Source organism: Thunnus maccoyii, chromosome 7, assembly GCF_910596095.1.
Source record: "Thunnus maccoyii chromosome 7, fThuMac1.1, whole genome shotgun sequence".
In the NCBI taxonomy this organism is placed as follows: domain Eukaryota; kingdom Metazoa; phylum Chordata; class Actinopteri; order Scombriformes; family Scombridae; genus Thunnus; species Thunnus maccoyii.
In genome coordinates this window covers 33,871,214-33,890,464 of record NC_056539.1, presented here as the reverse complement: position 1 = coordinate 33,890,464, position 19,251 = coordinate 33,871,214, and the positions used below count along the sequence as shown (strand labels likewise).

Sequence of the window (19,251 nt, the reverse complement as noted above, 5' to 3'; positions counted from 1 at the left end):
TGAGTCTAATTACCTGTTAACTTAATTAACATATAGGCTACATTTATTTCTCAGGCTTTCTTTACCATTTGTAAATATCATCTTACAATGAAATTTGGCATCATAGTTTTGTTACATAACCTTCGTAGGTTACCTGCCTGGTTACCTGCCTATACACATAATATAGCAAATTACCACTGTTTAGTATTTCCAGAGCTGAGACTGCGAGAAAACTACAACACATCATCATTATTTCTACTTTGCTGCTCTGACTATGGTAAAACAGCAATGTCTCAGTCTCTCCCATGAGTAATCCTTCTCCTGCTGATAACCAGAGTAAATTCTCTTCTGCTTCATAAATTTAATTCAGTGTGATTGTGAGACACTTGATAAATGTGGTCCCAGGGTCATATTTCTGACTTATAACACCTGTTTTTTTTAATCTTATCTGCATCAAACAGCTCATGTATAACAAATCTGTAAAGTGCAAACTTAAACAAAATCCAGAGATAACTGTTCAGTTTGTAGTCAGTTAAGAAACTGAAGTGAAGATGACGAAATCCAGATCCAGACTCCAGATAGGGTGGATCATCAGGATACAGCTGATCCCCTCTCAACACACACTCCTGGACGTTCACTCACACTCTGACAGAGATCATCACCATCTAATGAGAGAGGAAGAAACAACAGAGGTAATAAATCAGTGTTTAGTGAGACTCACTTCATCAACTGTCAGTCAGTGATGCAGCACATTTAGTATAAAGAGCAGCAGGGACTTCAGTCCTGTTCAAAGCAGAAGTGGAACAGCTGTGCAGCATAGCCAGCTTCCTTTCAGCTCTCATATTAACAGGTTGGAGTGAACACACTGAGCTCTAAGAGCACAGACTTTTGGTATCAAGTCTGTTTACTATGCAGAGTTCACTGAAGTACACAGAGGAAATAAACTGCTGAGAGCCATGAACACATCATTACTGCAGACACAGAGACATTCACTCATGAATAGTTTATATAGTTGGATAGTTTACTGATGGATTTACTGTTGATGCTTGTGAACTGTTATAAAAGTTTAAAAGCCACAGAGTCTCTGTGGGATTTGAAGATCTTTTCTGCTGTTAAATCATCACATGACAATCAGTCAGAGGCTCTCAGCTAAACAGCTGTGATTCCTGGACTTCAGCAGAGGTTCTGGTCTGTATAAAGACCACATGGTTACTAAACGTAATGATGCTTGTGTGAAATCAGAGCCAATGATTTGTAGGCTGCAGTCAGACTGATCTTAGAGCTCTGACAAAGATGAATTGATCAATTCTTTAGTGTTGAAATGAGAGAACAAACACTTTCAGATCAGATTTTATCATACAACAGTTTGATGATGAGGACCACTGTCTCCATACATCTTGTAAGGCTGTCAGCTATAATTCAATTTTATTTCCTGCAGACATGAACACAACAACAGTCGTCTTCACATCATCTCAAACACATGATCACAACAAGCTTCTGGCCGATCTGATTGGCTGACTGTTCTCTCTCTCTCTATCTCTCTCTCTCTCTGTCTTTCTGTCCAATCCTGAAGCCTGTCACCATTCTCCTCTCACAGCTTCACAGAGGAAAACAGCCACTGAGAAGGTTGGAGGTTCATCTGGAAATACTGGATCTTTGCTTTGATACTTACTGTGTTTAATACAATATTGCTGAAACCAGCATGGACTGACTCCAACTCTCTACTGACCTCAGAGTTTCCAGTCTACAGTGTGGACCATCCTTAAGATCAGACAGCAGCTTCACGTCTGGATCCTGCAGGTTGTTGTAGTACAGCTCCAGCTCTCTCAGATGGGAGGGGTTGGACTTCAGAGCTGAGGCCAGAGAAGCACAGCTGATCTCTGACAAACTGCAGCAACTCAATCTGAATAAAGAATAAGTGATGTCACTTCAGCAGTCAAAGTACTTGCTTGAAATCATTGAATGTTTCATAATCTTTTAAGAGCTGAAGAATGTTTAGATTTTAGAAGTTGAGAAAATGGAAACTCCAAACACCTGAACCCAACAGGATGCAGGTTAAAAAATGTCAAATGCAAACAGTGATAGTAGATATGTAGCAGAACACAGAATATTAATTACTGTCAGATCCTGACTAATCTGGTGTTAATGAAGTTACCATTTCTGTGCAAAGTACATAAAAGCACACGGCCTCTTTCTCAGTTTGGAGATGCAAACATAATTTCAGCAGCTCATATCAAAACAGGAGAAGGAAGTGCTGCATGGTTCTGATGGCTCATGTGACAGGTGCTCTTTAGTAGGGCAGGTGAAAACACTCAAAAAAAAAAAAAAACAGGATCCAGGAAGTCTTGTTGAATATTAGTCCTTAAGTGGCGCAGACATCCAGACATAATACATTGCTTCTTTGAGCACAGGTAAAGTGCTCAAAGAATCAATGTATTATTTCACTTGAAGATGGAGTGCCTTCGTTTTTTGTCCCCATAGCTGTCTGCACCACCTAAGGACTAATATTCAGCAAGACTTCTTGGGACCTGGTTTTTTTTTGATCATTTCAGCTACTGTTTGATGCTGCAGCCAGCTGTGGGCAACAAACAGAACATCAGTACTGATGTTTCTGCAAAATCCCAGATACATTCAGTGACACCTGAACAACATTATTGTTAGATTCAGATAGTAACCTAACATGTTTTCAGACCTACTTGAGTCACATTAATAGCTGTATTTTGACATTTCACATTTCTGTAGATTATGTTATAGATGCAAAATACTAGAGAAGTAAAAACAGCAAAACATATGAAAGTTGGTTTGTGATTGTGGAGCACTCTGTGTGTGTGCACCTCTGCTAATTGTGGACCAATCTGTGTGCTGAAATGTGGAGAAAAGCCCGAAACACTGGAAACTGCTCCACTCACTCAATCAGACACAGAACAAGGACAATTGCTCTCAGTTGCAAAACTTTATGGGTGTATTTGTGCCATCATATCATTAGTGCAATATCTTTTGTGAATCAGACATTAAGGCAGGGCAGATAGTGGTTGCAAATGATGCACAATTCATGGTGCTATCAGCAGCCACAATCCACTCTTTGAAAATTTGCCCCTCAGAGTGGATCAGCATATTATCAGCTCCATGTCTGCAGTTTGGTGTCACCACAACTGTCACATCATATTAATCTCGGCAAAGAAGTAAAAAATGGTGTCTTACCTCAGAGTGTCCAGTCTACAGTGTGGACTCTCCAGGAAATCACACAGCAGCTTCATTCCTGAATCCTGAAGCTTGTTTTCACTGAGTTCCAGCTCTCTCAGATGGGAAGGGTTGGACTTCAGAGCTGAGGCCAGAGAAGCACAACTGATCTCTGACAAACTGCAGCACCACAATCTGAATAAAGAATAAATGGTGTCACTTCAGCAAAGTTCTTGCTTGAAATCATTGAATGTTTCATAATCTTTTCAGAGCTGAAGAATGTTTAGATTGTAGAGGTGTAGAAAATGGAAACTCCAAACACCCGAACCCAACAGGATGCAGGTTAAAAACTGTCAAATACAAACAGTGAAAAAAGAGCTCTAATTAATATCAATGTCATGATGCTGCTACTTCACTAAAGACGTAGTTGCTTCACCTCTTAAAATCTGCAGCTCCACCAGTGACTCCATCTATACAAACTCATGTTGTGCAGCCAAACACAAGTAAAAATGCAAAAAGACTAAAACATGACATCTATATTTTTTAAGCCTACATGTGCAAAACAGCTGAACAAGAATAATAGAAAACCTGCATCACTTCCAAGGGCTTCATCATTATGCACATTTAAAAAACATAAATTCTATCCCATAAAGCAACACAGAAGGTATTGGCACACACTGTCAGCACCTGCTGTTTCAACTACTGTCTTATCACTTTGAGCGCAGACAGCAGAAAATGAAAGTCTGCTCATTCCGGCCATCAACACAAGAAAAATGACAGTATAGGTCAAAAATTCAGCCAGCAAAAATGATCTATAGTTTCGTCTATGTTTTTATGGGGAAGTATTGCAGTTCAGGTGATATCATTATAAGGTGACTTGATAAGGTCATTTTGTCATATGACGAGGAGGTGGGTTTGGTGAATGGCTAGATAGATGGTAAAAAGTGGACTTTGTGCAGGACACCACTGTTCGCTTCCTGTTTCCAACTGCGAGGGTTATGTTTCCAACCACATTTTTTTTTAGACATTTTACACATCATGCTGCTCTAACTGAACCATTGTCAACAAGTAACCACTGTATACACACAACACAGTACACATGTACATGTTTACTGAGTAAAGGCACAGATGCAAAGAACCCAACAGGATGCATGTTAAAAACAGTATTTCAGAGGTTCAAAATGAATTATCCAGAGCAACTCAATATTGCTCTGACACAGTCAATAGACTAAACTACTGAAGAAGAAAATAGATTTTCCCATTAAGATACTCAGAAGAATTCACAAAAGGATTGCATGGCTTTTGTGGCTGCTAAACCTGCTCAAATGAGACAAAAAGAAACTGTAATTCACAAAGCACCCACAGAGGGTGAAATGCACCCCACACTGTGCTGCCAAACAAGTTTGGAGTGCAAGCTTCGGTGCTCTTTTACTATTTGCACATATGTAAATTAGATAGAATTGACCCCTTTCTATGCAAATGAGCCAATTCACAAAGACCAGTGCTAATAGCTACATGCAGTTAGTGAAATTATTAGCAGGTCCAGAGAGTTGGTGGTAACTGTTTTATTGTGTTCATTTGTCATTGTCTTTTTATAGACATTGTTATGTGCAAGTTTGTTGCTTTTTATAGTCTAAATATATTGACTTTTACTTTGTAATTGTTAATTGTGTCTTAACTTCTCACATTTTAATATATTTTAATAGGCATTGTTTTGTTCATGTTCATCCAGTTATAAGTAGTGTGTGTAATTTGGTGGTTGTGCTGAGAGTGTTTTGGGGCCACAAACAAAATCTTGTTCAGGGCCACCAAAATCCTTGGGCCAGCCCTGTCAAGAGGTGTACAGGTTAACAAAAATAGTGCTGAAGGTCCAAAGAGAACTTAACTATGATAAAAGAGAGATTTTTTAGTTATTGTTATTGTTTGTTCTAGTCACTCCTTTTCTCCCAATTTCAAAGCTGGAACTTTAAATTTGAACAGGGCAAGAGATGTGAGAAAAACACACAATCCTATATAGATTGGTAAAATTTAAGCATATTGATGTTCTCTTTTTGCAAGAGACACATAGTGATGAGGAAAATGAGACAGAATGGATGAAGGAATGGGAGGGAAATGTAGTTTTGTTTTGTGGTTGACAGATTTTAAACCAGAAGATTTTTTATTTGTTGTTGGTGATTTCAAAGTGCACTATGACAGCTTGTACACACAAATGGCTTAATAGATGTCTGGAGAAAGTTTCATGTGAATCAGTGCCAGTGTACATGGTCTCATTGTAGGGATAATGTAGTCTCATTAGCTACACTTGACCATTTTTGTTTTAAACATCATTTTAATGTTTTTAAAATGTGTAAAATATTGCCTGTTGGCTTTACAGCTCATTCACTGGTGATGCACAATGTTTTTTTTGCCTAGAAGTGCATATTGGCATTTTAATTCAGTTTTGTTCCATGAAAAAAAGTTTAGATATGCTTTTAGCTATTTTTGGAAAATATTTAGGAGCAGGAAAAATGAATTTTCATCTCTGAAACAGTGGTGATGTGCAAATGATGTGCAATTCAGGGTGCTATCAGAAGCCTCTCTTTGTGAATTCGCTCCTCAGTGTGGATCAGCATAATATCAGCTTTATATCTGCAGTTTAGTGTCACCACAACTGTCACATCACATTAATCTCGGCAAAGAAGTAAAAAATGGTGTCTGACCTCAGGGTCTTAAGTCTACACCGTGGACGCTCCAGAATATTACACAGCAGCTTCACTCCTGAATCCTTCAGCTTGTTGTGACTCAAATCCAGCTCCCTCAGATGGGAGGGGTTGGACTTCAGAGCTGAGGCCAGAGAAGCACAGCTGATCTCTGACAAACTGCAGCACCACAATCTGAATGAAGAATAAATTGTGTCACTTTAAAAGATAATTTTTCTGCTTGAAATCATACAATTTCTGTTCAGAGCTGAAGAGGGGTTAGAATGTGTAAGTTAAGAAAATGGAAACTTCAAGCACTTGAACCCAACTGGATGCAGGTTAAAAACTGTCAAATACAAAGAGTGAAAAAGAGCTCTCATTAATATAAATGACAACATGCTGCTAGTTCAATAAATATATAGTGATTTCACCTCTTAAACTCTGCAGCTCCACCTGTGACTCCACCCATACAAACTCATGTTGTGCAGCCAAAGAAGTAAAAAAAACCCACAGAAATTTATTTCAGATTTTATTCAAGATCAAGATCAATGTTCACAAAAGATACCAAATATATCAGGTTGGATTTTGAGAAATAGGAGGGTAAGGATATTCAATACAATTTACATTTAATGGAATGGTGTCACCATAAAAAATCGCAGCATATTGTCTTTAAATATTTCAGTTGGTATAATCACTGCATATCTACATAAAAGTGTTGGAACAAGTAAATACTGGATATTATATTCGTTGCTGTCTGAGTGAGTTTTTTGGTTTAAATTTAAAGGATGAAATTTAAAGTGAAGGTGAAATTTAATGTAAAAATCAAGAGTTTCAGAGGTTCAGAGTGAATTATCTGGTGCAGAATTTGCTTGTTATATGTAGGTCTTAAATATGCAGCTGAACATTGCTCTGACAAGAGAATAGACTTTACTATTAAGATACTCAGTGTAGATCAGCATAATATCAGCTTTATGTCTGCAGTTTAGTGAGTGTCACCACAACTGTCACATATTCATATTAATCTCAGCACAGAAGAAAAAATGGTGTCTGACCTCAGGGTCTTAAGTCTACACTGTGGATGCTCCAGAATATCACACAGCAGTCTCACTCCTGAATCCTTAAGCTTGTTGTGACTCAGCTCCAGCTCTCTCAGATGGGAGGGGTTGGACATCAGAGCTGACACAAGAGAAGCACAGCTGATCTCTGACAAACTGCAGCCAGTCAATCTGAATAAAGAATAAATGAAGTAGATAAAAATCCATTTATAATCCAATCAGATATGTTCATGTTTTACATGTGTAGTTCAAAATTACTATGTTCTAATCAATGAGCCTTCCTCTAAAATGAGCAGAGTGACTTTGTCACTGGATGCATCCCAAGCCTCTCAAATTACATTCACGTTTCCCTCACTTCCTCATGTCTTAGTCCCTTCTACTGAGGATGCATGGAGAGATGCAAGGAAACCAAGTGAGGAAAGAGGAAACAAGGAAATTTTCTTTTAGAGACACGAGACGTCCTCTCTTTTGAAGCATGATTTGAAGCGATGTCCTTTTCTGATGACAGTGTCACAGCTGGATCTGCTGCATGAAGCAGCCAGTGTCTTTCATTACCATTATATTCATGCTGGCACAAATAGTAGCCCCAATCCTTGCCTTCATGACACCGTGTACACATTTACTAATTTGTACATTGTTATTGAGTCATTTGTCATAGTTTACCACACTGATAGGCTACCTTCCCATTGACTGCAATGAAAGAATTGTCCTTAGCCTTGCCTTACTATGCCATTCACTCTGTCACTGTGATGAGCAGCATCATTTAAACCAATCACCGTTAATCAGCAATTCAGCTGCTGAATGTAATTATATGTGTTCACAAACTATCAGCTGTAATGCCAACTGAATCCTGTCAACTTATTAAGAATGTCAGATACCAGGCCTATATTAGTGTCAGATAATGTCTGACCAAATTTGTATTCTCTTCAAGTATTTTAAAACATGTCAAATACCATAATAGCTTGTGCACTTATTTCCACATGTGACATGCTCCAGCAAGACCAGGAGTGTTCAAGACACAGGAGAGCACGTCTGCAGCTTGCAATCCTGTATTTACTAGAGGTATTCATCACACAAATATATTGCTTTAATAGTATTTAAACTGACATATCACAAATACAGCAACAACATTGATACCTGTAGGTTGTCTAATCAGACATCATGGCATTTTGCCAAACATAGCGACAGTGTATGCATAAATCTACATACAAAAGGTGGAATATATCTCAGCCAGGTAGACAAAGGAAGGAAACATAATAGCCTCAGAATATATTGTCTGTATCGAACACGTTTCATGGTCCAGGTAGTTCAATCAAATGTTGTTATACCATGAAGAAGAAGTGTGGGAAGTAACACAGTTTCCTTCTTGTAGATTGATAGTGCACTGATACATGCACACCTCTGCCCCCATTTGCTAGTCCTTGCTGTGTACTTTGATGGCCAGAAGGACCTGATGCCTGACTACAGGCTGGGATGTCAGTCCATGGAGGCCTTAATGAGGATTTATTACATGACCTCCTTCTTCCTATATTTGGTAATTTAGTAGGTATGTGTAATTACAACATGTTATTGGGGGCTGTAATCCTTCCTCCTGTCTATACTGACTGAAGTGGTCTATTCCTAACACAGCTGCACTGTAGGAAATGTGTTCATAAGTTCAGCTGAAGCTAATATGAGGCTTTGACAGTCTGGTAGAAACCCACTTTATTTGCCTAACTCAGAGTTACAGGCTATTTAATACAAAATTCCCTCTTTGAGGTATGATCCCTCCTATGCAACTCAGCAAGGAAGCACCAAGAAACACAAAGATACTTACTTGATATATGACTGCTGAAGGCTCATATTAGTTTAAACATTGGAAGTTGTTTTTACAAAGAACAAGACAGTGGATTTTGAATTCCTGAAAAAAATTTAAATTCTACAGGTTTGTGCTCAGGCAAATCCTAAATATTTATGAACCAACCATTTGAAACTTCAGTGAAGGATTTGAATTGATATATAGAAAAAACAACCAAAGCTACAGTCAGTGAACTGACCTCAGAATCTCCAGTCTACAGTTTGGACTCTCCAGTCCACCAGACAGAAGCTTCACTACTGAATCCTGCAGGTTCATGTTGCAACTCAGATCCAGCTCTCTCAGATGGGAGGGGTAGGACTTCAGAGCTGAGGCCACAACTTCACAGAGAGTCTCTGAGAGTCCACAGCCAGAGAGTCTGTCATGACATGTATTATAACATATGTTATTATGAAAGAGGCCACTTTATATTGACCTCATGCATTAGATGATGAAACAGTTTCACATTTCCTATTTTGAATAACATTTGCTCTTCACATCAGTGGTTCAGCTAATCTTTTTTTTATTTTTTTAAATATTTCTTCTGGGGCATTTTATTCCTTTAATGTAAAGCAACAGTTAAGAGATAACAGGAAAAAAGAGGAGAGAGATGGGGAATTATTGCAACAAAGGCCCACCGCTGCAATCAAACCACAGACATTGTGGTTATATGGCATGTGTCCTAACTAGTAGACCACCAGAGCACTCCTAGTTCAGCTAATTGTATCTCACTGTGCTTGAATGAAACAATAATTCTCATCACTCTCTCTCTCTCTCTTACCTGCAGACTCTTTGTTTTGCTTTAATCTTGCAAAGGAGGGGAGAGAAAATGGAGTTAAATTGAGGCTTCGATAATGTGCACAGTCTATCTGTTCTGTCTGATCTGATCCCATGTCTGTCTCCAAAGTGTTCACATGAGAACATCTTGATTAGAAAATCATTTTTACTGTCCACTATTTTTACTCAGTTCAACTCAGTGAACAGTTATAGTTGAGAAAGATCATCTCTCTTTGCTAGCTACCTGCTGCTGTCAGGTTCTCATCCATAAGCAGGAAAAGTTAGTGACTGTTGCCAAAACAAATGAAACAAACAGCTTGACAATATTAGACCTGTACATAATTAAATATTAATTTAATTAAATATTTAGATATGCATGACAGATGACGGCATCATGTTTAGTTGTAAACATTCTTTTCTGAGAATCTGAAAAATGGATTCAGCACACAAACACAATTAACAAACCAATAAGGTTTTCAACATAATGTCATCAAAAAGATGTTATCACGGTGTCAGCATTAAAAATATAACACTGATCTTAATGTGAATAAGACCTCTTAAAACAGTCTGAATTCTACCATTCTGTTCTTACATATTCAGACCTCTGTTTATCTCCTGATACTACTCTCCTCTACACCAACAAGAGAGAAGACACCTGAGAGCTTCTTTCTGTGATGAACAGAATATAAGAGACTTAAAAACAAGAGTATGTAACAACTTCGCTCTTTAAAATAAAAAGTTTAATTCATGAGAAATAAAGGCATCATTGCTCAGTTCAACACACTCAGGGGTTTTGTCTCATATGACCAGTAGATTATGGAGGCCAATATTGGTTAATGTTTGCAAACTTTAGATATTGTTATATAACTGACATTGCTGAATCAGTTTGCTGATTTGCTGATCCCCCGTGCTCACTATGAAATGGCTCAGAAACCATTAAGAAAAATATGATGATGAAAGCAATTCTCTCTGACTTCAGAAATTGCCTTTGGAAAATGATACAGATCTTATTTCAAACTTTTAATCACAGTGGTAAAAAACAATTTCTGTCTGATTATATATTATTTGCAATATCTAGTCATGTAATAATAACTTTACTGCAGAGGACAGAAGAAAACTTGTTCGTAATATAGGTGGACCCTTTCTGAAAAGTGGATGACAGATCATGACAGAAAATATCAATTAAAAGTACTGCCTATAGGGAAATATGTCACAGTACAAACATACATGATTCATATCCACTGATTAAAGGAGAGTTCAAGAATTTAAAGACACCATCAGGAACTGACTTCTGTTGCTCTATAGAAAAAAATCAGTTCTTTTCAGTTGATGGACAAGACTGAGGTTTCTGAACATGGAGTCTCTTTTACATGGAGATGGGTGAGGAAGCACAGCAGAGGGGAATAAGGTATTATCAGTGATAGCCAGGTCTGGAGAAAAGTAAAAGAAAGGGCATCTGGTGGAGAATGGCAGGTTTGCAGAGAAGGAAGAACAAACATGGCCAGAAAGAATGGGGATGGGAGTGTGTGGCAGCATAGAGAGACTGAGGAGCAGAATGTGACAACTCTGAAAAATCAAGATTATTTGCACATATTTGAAACAGCTCAAGAGCATCTATGACTAAATATAACTGACATATTATTTTGACTATAAATAAGTACAGCACTATTTTAACAATAATAAAAATCTTATATTTGAAGAAGTAAACTACTAATCTACACTTATTTATAATGCTAATCACATCTTACCGAGCCTTTCTGCAGTTCCTCACAGCTGGAATCAGTCTCTGTCGTCCCTCCCGTGATGTGTTGTACTTCTCCAGGTCCAACTCATCCAGAACCTTCTCTGACATCTGCAGCATGTAGGCCAGAGCTGAACAGTGGATCACAGAGAGTTTCTTCTCTGATCTGTTCTCTGACTTCAGGAACTCTTGGATCTCCTGATGTATTGAGTGGTCATTCATCTCCATCAGACAGTGGAAGATGTTGATGCTTCTGTCAGGAGAGAAATTCTCAGTGTTCATCTCCTTCAGGTTGTTGATGGCTCTCTGGATGATTTCTGGACTGTACTCTGTTTGACCCAGCAGGCCTCCTAAGAGACTCTGGTTGGACTTCAGAGAGAGGCCATGAAGGAAGCGAACAAACAGGTCCAGGTGGCCATTTTTACTTTTCACAGATTTCTCCATGGCTCCCCTCAGAAAGTCATCCAGGGATGAGTCATCATGTCTTTTTCCCAGGAAGTCCTTCAGTACCTCTGTCTTCCTGCTGGTGTAACAGTGGTACATGTAGACTGCAGCCAGAAACTCCTGAACGCTCAGATGAACAAAGCAGTAGACTTTTTTCTGGAAGATCCCACTCTCTCTTTTGAAGATCTCTGTACAAAATCCTGACAAAACCGATGCCTCTGTGACATCAAGACCACACTCCTCCAGGTCTTTTTGGTAAAACATGATGTTTCCTTTCTCCAGATGTTCAAATGCCAGCCTCCCCAGCTTCAGAAGAACTTCCTTGTCAGCCTCTGTCAGCTCCTGTGAACTCGTTTCATGTCCCTCATCATACTTGTGCTTCTTTCTCTTTGTCTGAACCAGCAGGAAGTGTGAGTACATGTCAGTCAGGGTCTTGGGCAGCTCTCCTCTCTGGTCTGTAGTCAACATGTACTCCAGAACTGTAGCAGCGATCCAGCAGAAGACTGGGATGTGGCACATGATGTAGAGGCTCCTGGATGTCTTGATGTGTTTGATGATTCTGCTTGGCAGCTCTTCATCACTGAATCTCTTCCTGAAGTACTTCTCCTTCTGGGCATCAGTGAAGCCTCGTACTTCTGTTACCCTGTCAACACATGTTGGAGGGAGCTGACTGGCTGCTGTGGGTCGGGAAGTTATCCAGACAAGAGCCGAGGGAAGCAGCTTCCCCTCAATGAGGTTTGTCAACAGGATGTTGACTGTTGACTTTTGTGTGACATCAGACACGACCTTCTTGTTCTTGAAATTCAGTGAAAGTCTGCTTTCATCCAGGCCATCAAAGATGAACAAAACTTTACAATCAGTGAGCTTCTCTGCTGTGACCTTCTGTAATTCTGGATGGAAATAATTAATCAGCATGAGGAGACTGTACTGCTCATCCTTGATCAAGTTCAGCTCCCTGAACGAAAACAGAATCACCAGATTGACATCTTGGTTTTCCAAGCCTTCTGCCCAGTCCAGAGTGAACTTCTGCACTGAGAAGGTTTTTCCAATTCCAGCAACACCGTTCGTCAAAACAACTTTGATGATGCATTTCTGTTGGTCAGGTAAGACTTTAAAGATGTCTTGGCACTTGATTGGAGTGTCACGGAGGGTCTCCATCTTGGAAGCTGCCTCAAGCTGCATCACCTCATGCTGGGTATTAACCTCTTTACTCTTTCCCTCTGTGATGTAGAGCTCAGTGTAGACAATGTTGAGGTGTTTCCTTTCTGCTTCGTCAGTTCCTTCAGTCACATGTTGACATCTCCTCCTCAGACTGATCTTATGGTAATCGAAAACCTTCTGCAGATTACCATCTGCTGAAATAGAAGAAAAATATAGATCTGAACAACTATCAGTGTGTTTACATGTACTTACATAACCAGGTTACTCAGAGAAACCAGGTTATGTGGGTAATCGCGGAACGTGTTAACACGCACAATAGTAACCTGGTTACTGTAAATCTGTGTGTACAAACAAATCAGTGATCAGATTTCTCCTCTACGCTGACTTTATTCTCAAAGTATGCCTTTCTTATTTTATCATTATTAGAGATAGAAGACGTTTGTTAGTCCTGACATTTTGTTCTGTTTTGCTTTGTGTGTCTGAGTCAGAACTTTTTCTTACAACGTGAATGTGTCTGAATTCAACAAATAGTAAAATGTTAAGTGGTGGAAACCAACTTATTCAGACTTCTAGAGGTTACTTTATGTTAGTTTCAGTTTTAATTGGACTTTAAATACAAGGATGAATCGCTTTGTGCAATGATCTCTCCTTGCATTCAGTTCCTCCACTTTCCCTATCTACAGTCTTTTGTTAAGTACATGCACTGGCGACTGGTCATTAGGGGCAGAGCCCCACCTGCTGTCACCAGAAAGAACTGTGCAAACAAATGATGTTATTATCAAGTTTAAAATTTTTATCTGTTACAATTTATTATCTATGAATATAGCATCTTCATAAATTGTATTATATTATTTGTATTAGGATTTTAATTCATTTTTAATTGTTCTCTGCCTTGCTGCTTCAGGCCGCATTTTCCTGATTCGTGTCCACAGTGGGCCTATGGTGGCCAGCGTGAATGTGGTGCTAGCCCCTCTCTCACAATGCAATGTGTATTGTTCGTGGGAAAATATGAATATGCATGCTCAGAGTGTTACTGTATTCAATGTAGATCACACGAAATTGATGACAAGTGGGGCAGACAGCCTTTAACCCCACTGCAGCGTCATTTCATATTTCAAATGACGATGCAGTGGGGTTACAGCATGAGCTTGGAATTTACAGTTGGCAAAAAAGAGGGGAGACTTTCTTAGCTAACACCAGCTAACTTGATAAAAATAAAGGGAATTTCATACTTGAGCACAGGGTAACCCTTTTTTTGGAGGAGACACTGGAATTAAAGTGCCTCAGAGCCAACTAGCCACGGAATACTGTCATCACTCAAACTGCTGGTAAAATTAACCGGTTTAACATGGTGAAGTTTGCCCAGAGGAAAAACAACCATGCTGTCCTTTTCTGAGCTGTCAGCTGGTGAGTGAAAGCATACTTTATCATCCTGCTTTGGTAATTTAGTCCATGCATTGGCCATATTGTTGTGCTGGATCGATTGATGTAGATGGTGATGAGTGTCAGTGTGTCCATGCTTATCTATTGAGGTTGTTGTTATAAAGTTGTCACAGAATGGATTAGTATCCCCAAAAAGTTGTCTTTGCACTTCATTGTGGGGTGGAGCTTTTTGCTGTTTGCTTGTGGCCCTATAGGCTCATTTGTTCTGAGCTTGGTTGTGTCGACTTATGACGATAGGATATCGCATTCTTAATTAAGCAGTATTACACCAGAGGGTGTGCTTCAGTGATGCGGTCAAGCACCTCGTTCCGTAAGCATCACTGTTGTGAGTCAGCAAGCCAACTTCAGCTAATGCTTTCTAGAGATCGTGGCATTTCCCAAGCTGAATAAATACCATACATATAAACACGAAACTGCTTTGCTTGCTCAGTCTTGTTGTAAGTAAGATATCCGTTGAAAAAATAAATTTTCCATGGACAGATTTAGCTACTACATCCGCAAACTTCACATATATTTTTAAGCTAGCTGCAGCATAGCACCTGCACAGCTGATAGAGGATGCCGGAGTAGGAGCTGAGATATACTCTCAACTGAAGTGAAAATGAGAGTTCAATCCACTCGGTAAAGGGTCCGTTTTGTTTTCCCCACAACCCCAAACCAGTTCAGTTCAACCCAGCAGAAACATCATGTAGGTCAGACCAACATGTTTAACTACATATCTTCAAATGTTACAGTTATGGTTGAAAATGACAACAGAAAAAACAAGTTTGCTAAGCTCACATATCTCCGCAGTTCAAATCAACCACCAGTCGTCTACCCAGAGATGTCTGTTGTTGTTAGTGCGACATCACAGTCTGTAGCTCTAATGAATGTCGGAGTAATATTTTTTGTGATGAGGCTTTTTTCATTTGAGCATGACTAGATGTGCTATCATGCTGATGTGAGCACGGTGTAAATGTCTAGCTGACCAATCATATTGCTTTGTTGGAACGACGTGTTGTATAATTTAGGCTTGTGACAGTGGTAATATAACTTGTGTAATAATTTCTCTCTCTCTGACTCACTCACACACACTCTCTCACACACACTCTCTCTCTCTCTTCCTCTGTATATGTGTACAAGACCTGCTAGAAGCAGCCACTTTGTTGTTAAAAGTGTTTTGTGGAGCCATGCATGGACCCATAACATGTTAAAAAAAAAAACACATCAGTAGCAAGAGTATTGTAGTTTTCAATAATCCAAAGATGACCCCCCAAATTATATGTGGTGTAAACTAGCCTCCAGGATGTACTAGTATATCTCAGAGTTGCCAGTGTCTGTTGATCAGTGAAAGAGATATCGCCAGATTTACCATGGGCATCGGTTCAAGTAGTTATGTTTGCGTCGTTATATGATCGTTAACAACTGACTTCATGTGTATCTGTCCCATTAGATTTGAACCCCTGCAATTTAGGCACTATGGGCCCTATTTTAACAATCTAAGTGCACAGTCTGAAGCGTATGGTGCATTTAGGGTGTGTCCAAATCTACTTTTGCTAGTTTAACAGCGGAAAAAATGGTCGCGATGCCAGTTACATGATTCAAAAAGGTTGTCCTTAGTCTCTTAATTCATCTCAGGTGTGTTTGGGCATAACATGCAATAAACCAATCAATGTGTCATCTCCCATTCCCTTTGAAAGCCAAGTGCACTTGCACCTTGGCTGATTGCTATTATAATGATGCATTAAGATCAGATAACACTTTACTGACCCCCCGAGGGGGAAATTCATGGTGTCACACCAGTAAAGATAGACAACAAGATAAAAGTAACCATGTATCCCTCAACAAAAAGATAAGGTGCATGGCAGTATGAAATAAATAAATAGTAAAAAATATATAAATAGTAAAAAAAAACTATACAACAAAACAACTCAACACAATATGAGTTGTAATCTTCGCCTCAACCAGGTGGAGGGGGGGCAAGGTCCATGAAGGGTGGGTTATAGTTTCAGGCATTGTTATACAGTCTGATGGCTGTTAGCACAAAGGAATGTCTGAACTGCTCTGTTTAGCACAAGGGGAGATTAGTGAGCCTCTGGCTGAAGGTCCAACCACAGTGCTGGCCTTCATCACCAGCATGTAAAGCCTGTCTAGTTCCCTGACCCAGATTCCGCCTCCCCAGCACACAACAACGAAAAACAATGTGCTGGCAACCACTGACTGATAAAGCACCTCAGTAGCCTGCTTCACACATTAAACGACCAGAGCCTTTAAGAAGTAAGTAAGAAGGAATGCTTCTCTGCAGAGGAAATGGATCTGCTTGTGCACGAAGTGAAAGCGCACGATCCATTATGAGCATACTGGCACCTGCTGCTCCTGGACCCCCCCCCCGGCCAGCCCCATCCTGGTGCTCCCCATCTGTGGACCCGAGGAGCAAGAAGACCACCAGTTGAAGATCCTGTCCATTAACTTGTTGCAAATTTCTTATTGTTTGTTTTTTTGAAAAAGTTAATTCTTTTAATTACAGCTTTGGTTATCTTTAAAATTGTTTTGTTCAGTCATGGAATAACAGGTAAAATCAGCAGGGTTTTAATTGCTGAAAGTATGGAAACCTGATCATTGTAATCTCATAAATGTTAAAGAATATTTTTTTGAATATGGTTAAAAATTGAATCATTGATTTTAATCATTTAAAAAATCATCATACACAGTTGTCAGGACTTGATCAGCTCTCCAAAGTGCTGAACCTGCTGCTGCCCCTCAACCTGACGGGTCTGTTTAAATACCTACGTGTATTGCCACGATTTGGTCAAATAATTAGACAATTTCATCCATCATTACTGCAATTAGCTAATTCTGATAAATATTATAACTAACCATTGTGACATGTATCTTTTAAAATATGTTAACGTGCAGAATAATAGTATTTAACACTGTAATCCTTTTATTTTTAATCTTTTGCATGTTTGTTATTTTTAATCAGCTGCATGTCTGTGTGTGTATAACAAGCACAGTGTACATGTGTTGTGCACCTGTCCATGTAGGTGCATTACTATCTTGATAATGCACCCTTAAAATAACAGTGAAACATTGCGCCATTGACTTCAAACCGGGTTTTTGTTGGTCAATCGCACAATCGCTTTCTGCTGCCTCAGATAGCAATGTGCCAACAAGGCGCCTAACCACACCTCATGTGTGCTCAAACACGTAGCCTTAAGAGCAAGTATGTGTAATTGTCCAAATATTTACTTTCTGGACTGTTTCTCCTCACAGATCTTCTGTTTGGATGTGATGTCATGTTTGTCTCTTCCTGTGACTTACCTTCTGCCCCCGAGCCGATGTTTGGCAACTCCCTCACCAGATCATTCCTGCTGATCTTCTTTAAAATGCTCTCGATCACTTCCACAGCGCCAGCAAATTCATATTTCTGCACAATGAGATCCACCACGTCCTGCCTCTCTGCCTTCAATACCTTGGTCTCTTTGATGGGTGGGATGTTGCCCACCTTTTTTCGCTTCAGGTGCCACTTGAACTCCTTAAAATCACTGTCTCTCAAATTGTCCAGAATGTTGAGGAGGTCACTCTCCGTCATCTTGACTCTCTGGTAAAATCAGAGAAGACTGATTAGAGAACAGTTGTGTTTCTGTCTGTCTGAGTTATTTGACAAAAAGCCCAAGTTGGCTGCAGTCGTTTAAGTGTCAGAGAAACTCAAGAGGATCTTCAGTAAAAACATCTCACCACAAGTCTACTCAGTAGTTGTTCTGGAGCTTTCTATCACATCAAGTTTCCTCAGTTGTCATGGAAATGTATATGTTAAAATTTACATTTTTCTGGCTTAAATGTTAAGAATAAAAGTTCAATCTTAAATAGTACTTGACAAAGTAATCTCAACACAAGATCAAGTTCTGCTCTCACAACTAACCTGTTCGTTGTAGGTCAGTGAACTCAGGGTCTTATCTCAAAGACTCAGTATACTGAGTATAAATATACTGTTGCAGTGTTGCTCAATAACCTGATATTTTTGTTTAATACACATTAAAAGTTACTTATTTTGGTCTAATAAAAACAATAATAAAGACTTGAGGCCTGCAGAAATGTAACTGTTTTATATCAGTCATGGACAGAGTAACCAAATTAACCTGATTAAACCTGAAATATCCACATGTAATTTCATTTGTGAATTTTGACACAGTTCCCCTCTACAAGACTGCTAATGCTGAACCCACCTTAACGCCTTCATCATTTCACGTGATATCGTACTTTTACAGCATTTTCACAAACAAAAAATATTATTAGAATTTAAATACCAAATTTAAAAAAAAACATACACACTATGAATATGGGGTCATGTGCTTCTGTCCACCAATCAGGACATACACCCTGAGAAGGTTTTTTTTTCCCCAAAGTTGATTATTGCTGATTGAATCATAGATATTTTATGTTATAGCAAAATTTTTCAGGGTTTTAAGAGTTAAGAGCCAAAAGTAACAACACACCCACAGAAGCAAAGACTAACAGTCTCCATAACCGATTAATGATTAACAATAAAACGTCTTTCAAGGAAGGAGGAAGAAGTATTCAGGTCTTTTTACCAATGTCAAAGCAACAGTGTGAAATACTCCAGTACAAGTAAAAGTCTTGTATACAAAATCTTAAAATATTATCAGCAAAACATACTTAAAGTATAGAAAATAAAAGCACTTATTATGTCAGTTATACATTATATTATGGCTGACACATAAATGTGTAGCTGATCATATGGAGATAATTTTAACTACTTTGTAAATTATTTTCATCAAAATAAATCTATTTTTAAATGATCATATAATCAAATTTGTAGGTAGAATCCTAATCTGCAAAGTCAGTAGTTACTCCAGCTGTCAGATACATTTAGTGCAGTAGAGAGAACAATATTCAGCCAAGAAATGTACTGGAATAAAAGTATAAAGTAGGAGAAAAAGCTGACTCAAAATAGCCCTCA

At 38.9% G+C, this 19,251-nt stretch overlaps 1 protein-coding gene across 1 annotated transcript; it reads right to left on the bottom strand.

Annotated features, from left to right (window-relative positions):
* Positions 1-563: 563 nt before the first annotated feature.
* On the bottom strand, positions 564-17,862 carry LOC121900629 (NACHT, LRR and PYD domains-containing protein 3-like). Its single transcript, XM_042417059.1, has 8 exons — positions 17,592-17,862; positions 11,252-13,043; positions 8,929-9,105; positions 6,890-7,063; positions 5,859-6,032; positions 3,181-3,354; positions 1,709-1,882; positions 564-644 (listed from the first exon to the last, which is right to left on the bottom strand). The coding sequence occupies exons 1-8, from the start codon at positions 17,860-17,862 to the stop codon at positions 638-640; spliced, it is 2,943 nt and encodes a 980-aa protein (XP_042272993.1). The 3' UTR covers positions 564-637.
* Positions 17,863-19,251: the final 1,389 nt, after the last annotated feature.